Source organism: Ornithorhynchus anatinus, chromosome 12 (assembly GCF_004115215.2).
Source record: "Ornithorhynchus anatinus isolate Pmale09 chromosome 12, mOrnAna1.pri.v4, whole genome shotgun sequence".
Classification (NCBI taxonomy): domain Eukaryota; kingdom Metazoa; phylum Chordata; class Mammalia; order Monotremata; family Ornithorhynchidae; genus Ornithorhynchus; species Ornithorhynchus anatinus.
This window is the reverse complement of record NC_041739.1, coordinates 53,751,146-53,766,074: the sequence shown is the minus strand read 5'-3', so window position 1 is coordinate 53,766,074 and position 14,929 is coordinate 53,751,146. Positions and strand designations below refer to the sequence as shown.

The 14,929-nt window shown below is 41.2% G+C and overlaps 1 protein-coding gene across 12 annotated transcripts in view; it reads right to left on the bottom strand.

Moving 5' to 3' along the window:
- The window catches only part of KIAA1109 (KIAA1109 ortholog), a 192,660-nt gene that overhangs the window by 86,107 nt on the left and 91,624 nt on the right, over positions 1–14,929 (bottom strand). For all 12 annotated transcript variants that reach the window (XM_029076442.1, XM_029076441.2, XM_029076443.2 and 9 more), the window contains exons 30-40: positions 11,650–11,720; positions 10,754–10,927; positions 9,805–9,925; positions 9,102–9,254; positions 8,289–8,416; positions 6,638–6,840; positions 5,657–5,854; positions 4,131–4,342; positions 2,940–3,091; positions 2,016–2,166; positions 1,019–1,171 (exon numbers count right to left, since the gene is read on the bottom strand). In XM_029076442.1, the coding sequence (XP_028932275.1) occupies positions 1,019–1,171; positions 2,016–2,166; positions 2,940–3,091; positions 4,131–4,342; positions 5,657–5,854; positions 6,638–6,840; positions 8,289–8,416; positions 9,102–9,254; positions 9,805–9,925; positions 10,754–10,927; positions 11,650–11,720 (1,716 nt within the window). The remainder of the gene's footprint in view (positions 1–1,018; positions 1,172–2,015; positions 2,167–2,939; positions 3,092–4,130; positions 4,343–5,656; positions 5,855–6,637; positions 6,841–8,288; positions 8,417–9,101; positions 9,255–9,804; positions 9,926–10,753; positions 10,928–11,649; positions 11,721–14,929) is intronic.

The window sequence follows — 14,929 nt, the reverse complement described above, 5'->3', positions numbered from 1 at the left end:
AACCAGTATCTGGGATCCAAACAGGAGACGAGTACAAAGTAAAAAGATCAAAAGGAAACACTTCTCTAGATATATCAGATAACTCAAATAAAACTGTCTAAAATAACTTTTTCTTGAAGTTAACATGCTATTTTATTGTTTGACTTCCTAAATAGAACAGGTTTCAGAAGATTTGTGTTATATGCAGGACAACATGTATTTCCTCATATACCTACAGAAAAGTAGGATACATCTAAGTGTGCACATTAAGAATTCCCACCAAGCAACTGGAAGATATTCATTTGTGTAAATTGGTGAATATGGAGAGATAAAGTGTATTGGGATTTCTACTGGATTCTGAAATTCCTTATAGTGCATATATTGGTAAAATTATTCACTACCAGAAATCAGTGGAATTTGCCCCCGAAAAAAAATTGTATTGCCAGTGAAATCCATTTGATTCCATCATGTTATCCTAAGGTAGAAAGCCCATGAATGTCATACTGGTTTCAGCTGAGGACAAGCTTTCAAGGACTAAACCACTTTTAAATTGCACTTACTATGTTTACTGGAATGGCAATGAAGGGAAAGTATAAGTTTGAAATTAAATAGGACACATATTTTTATATTACTTGTTTAGTATTTATTATGTTGCCTCTCAAGTAGTTGTTCTACAAGCTTTATGCCAACAATTGTCACAGGTGGTCCACGATGGCAGTTGGGTAATCCAAAAATATTTCTAAAAATACACAGCTTCCTGTGTTTATTCAAAATAAAATGCTTTAAAATACTGTGTATAGGTAAAATGAGGTCACAAAGCACATATGAGAATATGTTATAGTTGTTTGCCCATTACGGTTTTAGTATAGGTGGATTTGACTGTGTGGTCCACCAACGAATACCCCACCTACAAGCGGCCCTTCTCAATGAAACTTTGGAAATGCTTCCTTTACATAACCCGCTATAGCATTTCTAATCGCGGAAGTTGTCTAATATGACTACATGTCCAAAGAGTAATAACTTTACTTTGGTCACTCACCATAGTGGCATCTTCAATAATTGAGTAATTTGCCTGATGGAGGTAGTGGTGTAATATATTGCACAGTAAGCATGAAGGGTTTTCTTGGAGGAAGCGAGCAAGTTTTGTAAGTCTGTTATATTTACTTCTCAAGGGAAAGTGCACGCTTTTATTCTGGAAAAAAAAATTTAAAAAGGGTTGAAATTAAAGATAATAATATTTAATAATAATGGTATTTGTTAAATGCTTACTATGTGCCAAGCACTCTTCTAAGCACTGGGGTAGATACAAGACAATGAGATTGTCCCACGTGGGGTTCACAGTCTCAATCCCCATTTTACAGATGAGGGAACTGAGGCACAGAGAAGTGGCTTGCCTAAAGTCACACACAGCTAAATGGTAGATCCGGGATTAGAACCCACAACCTCTGCCTCCCAAGCCCATGCTCTTTCCACTAAGCCATGCTGCTTCTCCGATCTGATCCTACAGCACAGAATTGAGACCCCATGCACTATAGTCTAATAGCAATTAAAGAGTTTCTCTGGTAATGTGCTATATAGTATTATGTCAAAAATCTAGGACCATAATCATTTAAAAATCTGCTTTAAGTTATACATCCGTACTGGATGGCAAACTCCCTTACAAGGAAGGAAATTCGTTGGGGACAGAGATCCGTCTTCTAACTTCCATTGAACTATGCCAAGCACTCAGGGCTCTGCACGCAACAAGCCTCAATGACATCCATCCAAAATCAGGAATATGTATGTACTATTATAACTCTGGGTACACCTATCAGAGTGCCTTTGCATTAAAAAGACAAGCTCCCCACATTAAAGAGACAACCTTTGAGAAGAATGAACTGATGATGCAAGTCTATACGTTGACATGAGTGAAAACATTCCAAGGTTTCTTAACCTGCCAATACGGATATTACAATGCACACCTTATTAATGATGATACTGTGAAAGACAGGTGCCTTTCACACAAGTCGATTATTTTTCCAATAATAACTACCCACCTCTAAAGCTTCTGTCATTATGCATCCCATAACAGCACAAATTCTCAGGGTTCCTTCCGTCTCTAACTTGTTTAAAGACGATTTGAGTTGATCAATGGGAACAAGCCATGCTCCTACAGCAGGGGTTGCTGTGCTCAAAAGGTTCAATTGCCTATTAAAGAAAAAATGCCTGATATCAAAAATTACAACTGCCTCGAAAAATACTTTTAAATGTAGATCAAACCCATGCACATTCAACCCCAAGTGTCTATTGCATTCTTCCTTAATTCTTGATTAATAATAATGCTTAAGGCACATGTCTGAAGAGGGAATTCTATTATTCAATTTTCAGTCCTGTTTACTCTGCACCGACATTTACAGTCAGCCTATCATTACGACTATAAATGGGTTAAGGATAAGTCACGTCAGTATAATTTGTCTGAGGAAACAGATTAAAAATGACTTACTAAACCAAATGTGTTTGTTATCTACAACACTCTAAGTCAGGATAGCACTGTCCTCCTTCTCAATGTAGAGCTGCTTTGCTCAGTCACATAGCAGCTCTACACTAGTCTCGGAGGCGGGTCATTTGGAGGACCCTTTATGCAGGGAACGGCAACTGAAACAGAATCAACTCTTTCCTAGATCGTGGGCCTTGCAAGGAACAGGTTCTATGTCCAATTCCCACCTATGTATTCTCTCCCAGAGGTTAGTACAAGCTCTACACACAGAAAGCACTTAATACATAACATTACTACTTAGCCCACTCCCTACTTGCACACACAACTGCTCTAGGCAGGAGTAACTAGCAGGCCTTCAAGAATCTCCTCAGGTAGTACTTGAAATCATGGAAATTTGATCCCCAAAACTGTCTGCAGTCAGAGAGAACAGATAGAGTTTACAATTCTCAGTTTACTGCTTCAAAAACAAAAATGACATTCCTACCTAGAAAAGGTGTGGGGCGGAGCTCTCACATTGGTCGGGGCAGCGAAACTAAACCAAATTTCCTTGATAGTCAATTTCATGCTGCAGGAATCTGGAGGTGGTGGCATTAGAGGAAGATCTTTTTTCAAATCATCAGATTCAACTCCTTCGTCCTATACAAAATTGACATTTTAAATCAATTGGCATGAACAGATGTTAATACAAATGGAAGTAACAGCATCTATTCCAAAAGATAACCAACACTAATGAAATATTTGCAGCAGCTAACGTTCATGAAGTGCACTTCGTGACCACACAGTAGCAGTTAATTCTTCTTGAAGGTTGTTGCTTTAATGTGGGGAGCATGTCTTTTTACTGTAAAGGAACTGTGATAGATGTATCCGACGTCATTAGTAACTTCTAAGTTAGCACATTCTTCAAATAGTTAAAATGTGGTAACTATGTAAGCAGATAGTATCACCTTATGTTAGTAATAGCACATTTATTTTTCCAAAGTATTTTTATATTATCTCATTTTATCCTCATAACATCAATGTGAGTTAGGCCCAGGTAGGTATTACAATCCCCATTTTACAGATGAGAAAAGTGAGGCACAGAAACATTAAGTGGCTTGCCCAAGATCACAGAGGACACCAGTGATACAACTGGTTGGTGGCAAGGGAGAACACTCCCGCTCCCCTGTCTTCATGGAGCTGCCCTGATTAATTCCCACTGTTTCAAGATGGGTCAAACCAATGGGCACCTTCACTCACATGCATTTATCACCATCCTCAACCTTTAAGCATATATCAATCATGCTACTATCTGCTTTCTCATTCTTATTCCTGCTCCCACTATTTGCAAATGACTGTCTGTCCGCAAATGAGAGTCTGTCTGACTCTCTGCCCATCAGACTGAAAGCCCCTTGAGGGCAGTGAACACAGCTTTTCCTTCTCTCTTCCAAGCGCTTTGTTTGGTACTTGGCCTATGGCAGGCACTCAACAAATATCACCAATTGATTGACTGAGCTGGAGGACCAGAACTCAGGCCTCTGACTCCCAGTCCCGTTCTTTCCTTTAGACTACAAATCTCTGTTCAGCAAGGAAAAAAAAATTGTAATCTATCCCATGAATCTTGGGTCAGCAGACGTTCATTTATATTCTTTCTACTAAGGCCATTTGTTTTCTTTAGAGTTTTTGGATGTTCACTCACCTGTTCATCTGAAACGGAATTCCCATTTATGTCTGAAGAAGGACTTATTCGATCACAAGGAAGATTTTCTTCAGACACATCAGTATTATAACCACTGCCAGTTGGGGAATCAGAAGAATTGTTGGATGTGAGCAAACCACCTCTCTCGGTGGCATTGGATTTACCCATAATTCCAAAGGTATTATACAAAAGAGCCCCCGACTGTCTTCCTCCTGCAGAAATGCAATATTTTCTCATTAAAACTGATGTCTCCGTGTACTCCTCAGTACTTGCACATATTTCAGAACAAGGAATTCTGTAGATTTCTCATTCTCTACAAAAAACACTGTGTCCAAGTGCTTTGTAAGTGGCTGTCATGTTGGAAACCATATTAAAAATAAATATAATAAATGAAAATTAAATTAAGCCTTATACCTGCACTGAGGCAGTGAAAAGGGAGAACACCAAGGACTGAAATTTTTATGGGGGTGTGACCCTCCCTAATGGATGTCTCTATCCAACATGTCTGCTAGAATATGGGAAGGGATGTTATAGCATTAGAAAGCCTGGTATGAGGAATGGAGTTCCCAGTTAAGGTTATGATTTATGTCCTCTGAGGAGAATGATGAAGCCTCTGGGTGCCTTCTCTCTTTTTCTTCTCCCTATTCTCAACAAAGTGGCTTCTCTGTCTCTCCATCTGTACCACCTTACGTTTTCTACCATTTTTAAATGCTAAGTTTTACTGTTGTTGAAAGGGAGATTATGATCCACTGGGTGGCTTCAGCTCCGGAAAGGGTAAGAACCACCAAAAGGAGTTCTTTCCCATTACACTGTATGCTACTTGAGGTCGGGGATCATGTTGGCCAACTATATTGCATTCTCCCAAGCACTTTCTACAATGTTCTTCACAAAATAAGTGCTCAGTAAATACCACTGATTGAATGACTAATTGAATGATTGGGTAAAGGAGAGGGTGCAGATGTGTAACCAACCACTCCCAGTTACTAGACGAATCCCCTTGAAAGGATTTCCTGAAGGTGGTCAGTTAAGGAAGTCAGGGACATCTTTAAGAATAGCTGCAGCCTCCTCTGCAGGGAAATGGCTCTCCTCCATTCATTCAGTAGTATTTATTGAGCGCTTACTGTGTGCAGAGCTCTGTACTAAGAATTTGGATGTTCAATTTGGCAACAGATAGAGACAATCCCTGCCCAATGTCGGGCTCACAGTCTAATCCTCCAGGGACCCTCTGCGGGTTGGAGTGGACTAAGTGTGTCCCGGGTCTTTAAAACTTTGCTAACTCTGAGTCCACAGCAGGACACACCTCATCAGTTGAGCTAATGTGGCTCACACCCAAATTAGAGAAGCTTATTTTAAGAACCAGCGATACTAAATCCCCCACTGAAATACAAACTGATTCAATAATTCTCAGTATCACTGCTTTCATTTTGGTTCATATGGATTGCCATGAAAGTAACTGAGAAGGAAATCTTGATATTTATCACCTCGATATTAAAAAAAACAAGTTAAATGAATAAAATACTGCTTACCTTTTATAGTTAGATTTTCTAATCCACATTCAAACATTATCCAACCCCACTTTTCTTGACTGGGCCCCATTCGTGTTGCATCTGGAACTGTGTGCTGATCGGTTTCATCCACAAAAGTAAAGTCATCCAGTTCTTCAAGCGTAAACAGAACTTTTGATTTCTCAAAAGGAATAGCAGTGATTGCACAGGTCCCCATGTCTATTTCAAAAGGAAAGAAAAGTACTACTTTTTTAGCATCAACTTTTTTACAATTTAAGCATTTGACAGCGATTTCCCGAGAGACATTTGTATGCTGTCTAAAAGAACTGAAGGAAAATGAAAGAATGGGAGAAAAAGTACGGTCACTCCCACTGAGGCAGTGGAGTCCTGCCCAAGTTCGACAATCCCGAGATCGCAACAACCAGGTCTCCCCAACCTCTCAACCCTCCATCCCCACTACTTTGGAGGGATTCAGACCAAATGAACCCCAGCTAAGGGGTAGGGGCCTCCTGGGCAAGAGCAGTACTCTCCAGCCTGGGCTCGTTTGTTACTCAGTTTAGCACTTTGACACCTGACTCGTTACCTCGGCTATGTCAGGCAGAGGCTGGGAATGTTGGGGCCCAGATCCCAGAATCCCATCCCATGCAGGACTCTCCTTCTGAGCCTTACTGTGAAATGCACCTGGAATGATGAGAGAGGGCAAACCCTCTTCAGCCATCTCCCACCAGCCAGAGGACCCCACCATCCTGGAGAAGTAATACTGTGACATCCAAACTTCCTAGAGGCTTAGGAGCCTTCCAGCTTCAGAAAAAGCATGATGATTCACCCCACCTTAGTAGAATCTCTAAATTCACCCAGTAGGTGTCTTTTCCTGTGAGGCCATAATTTTTGTATTTTGTATTTTTAGCTTCTGAAAGCTTCTTGTGCTGAGTCATTGATAGCTCTTCACTATTGAATTCACAATGATTAATTTTATGTGGGGATCACATTGTTTGATCCTACCTGTTGTATCCAAACCTCTAAGCTGACCATGAACTCGATGAATGTTTAATTTGGCGGCAATTTCTTTGCCTTTTTCCACTCCGGCATTAGATCTGAGAGAGCCAGAAGACTGAGGTTGCATTTTACTGGCGTGGACATATCTATCAAAGTTCACAGATGTTCTACCAGGCTCTGCATTGTTTGAAGTCTCTTCAACCACACCTCTTTTCAGAAAAGAAAAGAATTACGTTAGCTAATATGATAATATTACAGTGACAAAAGAATTACACATATTCGATAATCATGAGTTGCACTACTCCAGTAGATACAGGGAAACTGAGCAGGACAAATAAAAAAAAGATTATTAATTTATACTGAGGCTTATTTGCTCCATATTCTTTACATGGGATCCAGCTTTCAAGGGTCTCCATTTCCTCTTCAACTTCTAGCCACCGGTATCAATCAATGGTATTTAATGAACACATATTCTGTGCAGAGCACTGTACTAAGTGCTTGGGTGAGTTCAATCAACAGGGTAGGCAGATGTGATCCCAGCCCACAAGGAGCTTACAGACTAAAGGAGGAGACAGACAAATTACAGATGGAAATGTACATAAGTGTTGTGAGGCTGGGGGAGGGAAAAATATCAAAGCGCTTAAGGGGAAACTCGGTAACAACTAAACCTCTGACGGTTGTCCATCCACCTCCACATCAAGCAGAAACTTCTCAGCATCAGCTTTTAGGCATTCCATCAACTCTCCCTCCCCTACCTATCCTCACTGCTCTCTGACTACAACCCAACCCACCCACTTGGTTCCTCTAATACCAATCTCCTTACTGTACCTCAATCTCATCTCTTGCCATCAACTCCTTCCTAGAACCCTCCACCCTCTTCATATTCATCAGATCACCACTCTGTCCATCTTCAAAGCCTTATTAAAATCACATCCCCTCCAAGGAGCCTCCCCGGATTAATCTCTCATCTTCTCACCCTATCTTCCCTCCCTTTTGCATGACCTTGAAGCAGCGTGGTCTAGTGGAAAGAGCACAGGCCTGGGAGTCAGAGGACATGTGTTCTAATCTCGACTCCAACACCTGTCTACATGAGACCATGGGCAAGTCACTTAATTTCTCTGTGGCTCAGTTCCCTCATTTGTAAAATGGGGATTAAATCTGACATCATCACGTGGGACATAGAAAGTGTCTAACCTGATTTGCTTGAATCTTCTCCAGTGCTTAGTACAGCCCCTGACACATAGTAAACCCTCAAATAAGATTTTTTTAAAAGTGACCTATGCACTTGAATCTGTACCCAGTAAATACGTAGGTAATCAACACCGCCTCCCCCCACAGCACTTAAGCACATATCCTTATACTTGGATGCCTCCCCTCCTGAGATTTCTTTAAATGTCTGTCTCCCCAAATAGACTATCAGCTCTTTGAGAACAGGGATTAGGTCTACTGTACCTTCCCAAGTGTTTGGTATAGTACCCTGCACAGAGGAAGTGTTCGATAAATACCACTGATGAATTGAAATAGCCTCCGATCCATCTACCATTTTAGATGCAATTTTTCATAAACTGATAAGAGAGGGCTATGCTAGGAGAAAATAATGTATTATACTGTATGGTTGTGCTAATTCATACATTACAAATCATAATCTTTTTCTTACCTATTCATACGTACTTGTGTAGCAATTCTATCAAAACACAAAGCTACTAGGGAAACATGAGTCACACTCCTACCAGCAGCTGAAGATGATGATTCTTCCACTGATGCTTGTAACAAACACAAGTTTACCTATGATATAAGAAGTCCCACAGTGTTAAAGCCAAATTCCACATTCAATTCTTTGTCATTTGAATTATAAAATCAATATGTTAAGATATAGATAAAGTTACACTTATTAAACTATTAAAAACACTATGTGTCTGTGATCCCAATAATAATTTAAAAGGGAAAATTTCAGGCACTGAACACTGAGTTTACAAGGCTCATTTTGAAGACACTGCCAAATAGCAGTGCATTTAGTTTTTGAACTTAATTTACAGTGCTATTGTTCTCTCACTGAGCAACCCACTAGAAAACAGCAACAGAGTTCATCAGCAAGTTGTCACCATTATTAATAATAGTAATTATTATTATTATGGTATTTATTAAGCGCTTACCATGTGCCAGGCACTGTACTAAGCGCTGGGGTGGGTAAAAGCAAATCGGGCTGGACACAGTGCCTGTCCCATATGGCAGTCTCAACCCCCATTTTCCAGATGAGGTAAAGGAGGTGCATAGAAGTGAAGTGACTTGCCCAAGGTCACACAGCAGGCAAGTGGCGGGGCCGGTATTAGAACCCTTGACCTTCTGACTCCCAAGCCCGGGCTCTATCCACTATGCCATGCTATTAGATCAGTATTACAGAAAGCCCAACCGATAAGACAAATGCGAACTAACATTTTTCAGGCCATACCAGAAACGACAAAAGTACTACCTTGGGTATCGTAACGTTAGCCTGGAGACCTTTAATTGTCACATTATCTTGCTTAAGTGAAAGATTTGTCTGAGCTTGTCCTTGGTTTGCCGTGGCTGTTCCGGTGGTTGGTTGCTCTGGTTTTGTTCCTCTTACATCTGGTTTGGAGGACAGCTGCGAAGTGTATGTTGGGTTTCCGTTAGTCTACATTGTCCGAGGAAAATATTTACAATTTCATTTTCCCTTACAACTGACTGTGCTCCACACCCCAAATAGAAAGATAGGTGTGCAAATTCAAGTGTTGGATCTTAATTACAAGTCCAGGGATAAAGGGGAAAACATTCCTTCAGCTCTAAAAGTAGCACTGTCTTAAGGCTAACAAATGAGAATAACAGTCTGGGGAAAAAAAAAAAACCAAGGGAGAAGTCTCCCAATTTAAAGAAATGGCTCTCCAATTTCTCAACTCTTAAGATTTGCCCCTATTTGTTTCTCATACCCAGGCCCATATTCTCTCTCCAACTTAAAAACAAAACAAAACCCAAAACAAGAGTGGCATAATGCCCAGGCTTAAGGGGAGAGCTATTCCCTTATTTTTCCCAGGGTGAAAATGAGGTCAGGATGATAGAGTGCAGAAACCATGAGGAGCGAAACAGTTTGGCAACAGTTTGCTATGTGCTGGAGGCAGCAAATCCTCTGAACGAGGATTTGGAGAAACTCAACTTACATTTTCTGAGAAGGTGGTCTTGCTATTCTGGATAGCTTCACTGAGGACTTCGGAATGAAGATCATCTACAATTGCAGCCGGATGGCGGGTACTAACACAGTGAACCATTGCTTCAATATATCTGGTGGGGGAGAAGAAGCGTACGAAAGAAAAACTGAATTTTACTTTGGTACCACCGTTTTAGAAGCAGCATGGCCTAATGGATGCAGCACAGGCCTGGAACTCAGTAGGACCTGGGTTCTAAATCCCAGCTCCACCATTTGTCTGTGTCACCTTGGGCAAGTCACTTAATTCTCCGTGCCTCAGTTACTTCATCTGTAAAATGGGGATTAAGGCTACGAGTCCCATGTGAGACATGGACTGATTAGCTTGTATCTACTGTGTTTAGAACAGTGCCTGGCACACAGTAGCACTTAACAAATACGATTAAAAAAATAAACAACAAAAGAAAAATGGAAGTTTAGAACCCCAGATTTGAAAATGCCATCTGTCCCTCAGTGAAAATTCCCCTTATAATACTGCTAGAAGGGACAAATTCCAATAGTCTTTTCCACAGCACATGAGTTAAAAGAATAAGTGTCCCTCTTTTCCTTAATATTAATAGAAACATTTTTCCTTGGAAATCCATCACAACTAGACAACACTTTGGCTCAGCCTGCACACTGACTGATTTGGTAAACAAAAAATGAGTGCAGGTTTTCACCAAGGGCAGAACATTTTAGCTAATCATAGAGGTGGCATTTGCTTTTCAGGGCTGATATATCTTCCGAAATGATCATATTCCAGGTAGTATCAAGTAAAAAACCCAATATCACCGATTTGAAAAAAGAACCTAAGTGAATCCACTCAGATGCTTTGGCCATTATTCAAGAAGAAAGCTGTTAGAGACATTCAACTATATAGAGTATCTTTTTTATGATTTTAAGTGTTTTTAAAGAAAAAGAAATACCTGTCCAGAGCTTCTGCTACTAGAGGAGTCAAAACAACATCCACAGTTCCCTTTATTTCTACTATAGCTGTTGTTCTAGTCTGAGAGACGGGTTGATCAAGGTTCCACTCTTCTGTTAATGTTTCATCATCTGTGTTATCCATGCCTTTCTTCTCCAAAGGAGTATATGGTGTACTAGAGGCCCCAAAAAGGACAAAGTTTACTTATTTTATTTTTAAAATAGTTTCACGGATCATGAAATTTCCACTATATTTCTAAACTGAAAGTAGATACTGTGGAGACTAATGGCAATAATTGCCACTGTCTGCATTGCACACACGAGTGACTTTAAATTCATTTCAAATGGCAATCTCACAGGACTAAATCTCAGGTTCCTCAATTACATCCTCTATAAGGGGGTTTATTGTTGTATTGTACTCTCCCAAGAACTTAGTACAGTGCTCTGCACACAGTAAGCACTCAATAAATACGACTGAATGAATGAATGTTTCATTCTTTCTTGGGCTGAAAACCATCTCTAATCAAATTGTGCCTTTTTCAGATTAAATATGCCAGAGTCAGACAAATGCAGGCTAATTATCTTGATGGAATCCTTTGAAGACGTTATTATATCATATCTGATCTTTGATGCACGCAAACTTGGCATGCTGAATCTCCATTTAGATAAAATTTCTTATCCCAAAGTCATAAATCATCCCAAACTGTACTCAAAAATTTACGGACATTGCCTTAATTTTAGTGGAAGCACTGGATTGAATAAAGCCTGGACTGTTCCAGTTTGCTTGTATGAAACACAATGAGCTCAGATTAGCACAATGAATCCTCAGGTTGAATTGCAAGAGCATAGCATCCACTGGGAAAGAGCCATTTAGTTCAAAGAGAAGCCGTTTACTCACTTGGAAGTTGATCCCGATAGCTGCATACCCCGATCCAGCAAAGCATTCGCCGTGAGTCCCTGTTTGATAACCTAGTATGGTACAAAATACACGGCCTTTTAGTTAACTTTTAAAATCAGGTTTTAGAGAATTCTCATGTGGCCTTTATTCCTTGGGATAGATATTAATAAAGATTTTTCCATGAGCTTTATGCCAGCCTTATATTTTTAGTTCCTGTGGATGAAACTAACATTCTCTGCATAAGTTTCTCTGGCTTCAAAAATAGATCATTTCCTAGAAGGAGATTAAGTAGACTGCACAAGCATAATTGAATTTTTCCACAGAAAAGTCAGCATGAAACAAATTGCTTTAGAATCCCTGAGCGCCATTAGACTCTCGCACCGGGTGAAATCAGGGCAATTTGAAACCAAGGGATCTACCCTGCAGCTCTAAGTGTGGGTAGGGAGGGAGAGGAAGTGCCTCATAGCCCCACTTAATGAAGACTTTGTGGCCCCACGCTCCGGGCACCTAGCGGGTCCCAAGTACAACGGGAGAGACAGGGCCTGCTGGGAAGCCGAAGATTCTCGAGAACCTGCCGGCCGTCTGGCGGTGGGTGATCCTGCTCAGCTGCACGCCTGCTTCAAAGTCTAGTGCAAGCGAGCTACCCAGCAGGGCTATGCAGCTTTAGATGGTTCGTAGCTGCAACCCCTGCAAGTGCAAGTAAAGAAATCAACTCAAAGTGCACTACTAAAAAAAACAAAAAACCCAGAAATTCACATTTCAACAGAAGATAACGGTTCTGTGTCTCTCTCCCCAGTTAGAGTGTACATTCCTTGTGGGCGGGCAACACGTCTTGGATTCCATCTTATCATCTAAATGCTTAGTCCAGTGCACTGCAATAAATACCATTATCACCACTATTGCTGAACAATTTTCACAGGGAAAATAATCCAGTTTAAATGTATCTGTGCTGCAGATTATCCATGACCTTACAACAGTGAGAGGGGAGGGTAAGGGGCTGACAAGGGGGGAGATGGGAAAGGGGAGACAGGTGACGGCACATCCAACTCAAGAAGTTTCTGGCCTTCATGGTGGGAGTTGCAGCATTCAGCAGGGCTAGGTAGTAAGGAGGGCTCCGAGTATCGAGCCCTGCCGATGCTCTGACCCTTGCGGCAAAATCTGGAGGATTTTCAGCCAGTCGCTCCTCCTGCAGAAGGCAGGGTGGGTGGTTATCCTTCCCTTACAGATCGCCTGTGTCGGACTACCTTAACTCACGATGCAGTAAGTCGTGGGCAATGGATGCTCAGTCAGTCAAGCGGAAGCGTCTGAGAGTTACACAGCCAAGGTTAGGTTTTGCCAAACACACCTGTTGATTGGGCAATGCAACTGAGCCAAACCAAACAAAAAAATCAACTCTTCACGGAGCAGCTCCAGCAACAGAGGAAGGAAATCTCTTGGCTCAGGGCAGGCCTCCTTCCACGCTTCTTGCTGGGTCAATGGGAATCCCCTTTCCTAACTAGCTGCACATCTGCCACATTCATGCCTCCTACACCAGTGAGTCCCGTGTTCAACCTGATTATCTTGTATCTACCTCAATGCTTAGAACATCGCTTGATGGTTGGTAAATGCTTCAATAACCGATGATTAAATCCCACAGTTATTAGGAATCCTAGGAAACAGGTGGACAGCCAATCAAGAGAAAAGACTCCTGTAGCCCAAGTCAGAGTTACACCTTCATCAGAACCCTTCCACCAGAGGTATTTTGCAATTGTCCGGGCTTTTCGGTTTTCCTGCTCGACCGAGCCATATGCGCACTGCACATAATGCTGATGAATCACTATGCTACGAGGGCGCACCAGTTTATAGCGTGGCTACCTAGAACACCCAATTTCATGCTAGCACGATATTAACGTGAGAAGACAGAGCCAATAAAGTCCTAGGAACTCTTATAAGCCAGCACATTCCAAACCAGACTCAGCACTCAAAAAACCTTCTCTTTTATGGGAGAGTTAACCTAGTGTGCTAAGGGAAATCGGCTAATAAACACAAGTTGGACACAATATTTTGTGATGGCAATAAACTGGATGCCATAATCCTTTTATTACTCTTGAGAGGATAAACTTTGGAAAGTTAAAACTATCACTTCTTTTTGTTGAATCTTCCTTATGGAAAAATGTCAATACAATACTAAATGGAATTTTCATTCAATTATGGTCAGTACCAAATCACTATACCGATACAGACAGTCTCAAAAAATATTCCACACTTAGAAAAGTGACAAATGGCGAGCACACTTTCAAGCAATGAAATTAGCTTCCCAACCTACCCTTCTATTTTGAATTTTCAATGTTGACTATATTCCTTAGATTTTGACAACCTTAAGTATAGGCCTTCTCTAAGCCCTCATTTCCTCTTTTCCCATTCCCTTTCTGCGTCACCACGACATGCTCCCTTTACTCACCACCATCCCCAGCCCCACAGCACTTACATTTATATGAGTAATTTGTTTTTTTATAGCAATGTCTGTCTACCCCGCTAGACTGTAAGTTTGTTATGTGCGGGTACTGTAACTGTTATATTGTTGTGTTGTAATAATAATAATGTTGGTATTTGTTAAGCGCTTACAATGTGCAGAGCACTGTTCTAAGCACTGGGGTAGATACGGGGTAATCGGGTTGTCCCACGTGGGGCTCACAGTTAATCCCCATTTTACAGATGAGGGAACTGAGGCCCAGAGAAGTTAAGTGACTTGCCCACAGTCACACAGCTGACAAATGGTAGAGCCAGGATTCAAACCCATGACCTCGGACTCCCAAGCCCGGGCAATTTCCACTGAGCCACGCTGTATTCTCACAACCGGTAACTACAGTGCTCTGCACATAGTAAGCGCTCAATAAATATGATAGAGTGATTGAGGTCACTGCTTCCCTGGCAAAGTTATGTCCAGGATCTAGAAGTTTGTTCAAAGGAATATCACTCACAAAGAAGTTAAACTTTTCAACCCTTTATTTTTGGTAGACTCTTCAATAAAATAACACCTAACATTAACAGCCTCCCCTGTCCGTGCACCAAATCATCATCAATGGCATTTACTGAGCGCTTACTGTGTCCAGAGCATTGTACCCGGCACTTGGGAAAGTACAATACAACAGAGTTGGCAGAGACATTCCCTGCCTACAACAAGCTTACAGTCTAAAGGATGAGCATGGACCTGCTACTCCACACAGACAAGGATCGGTGTGACATAATGGAGAGTCTGAGGAAAGGGCTCTCCGGGAAGGCAAACTTATGGCACTGTTCA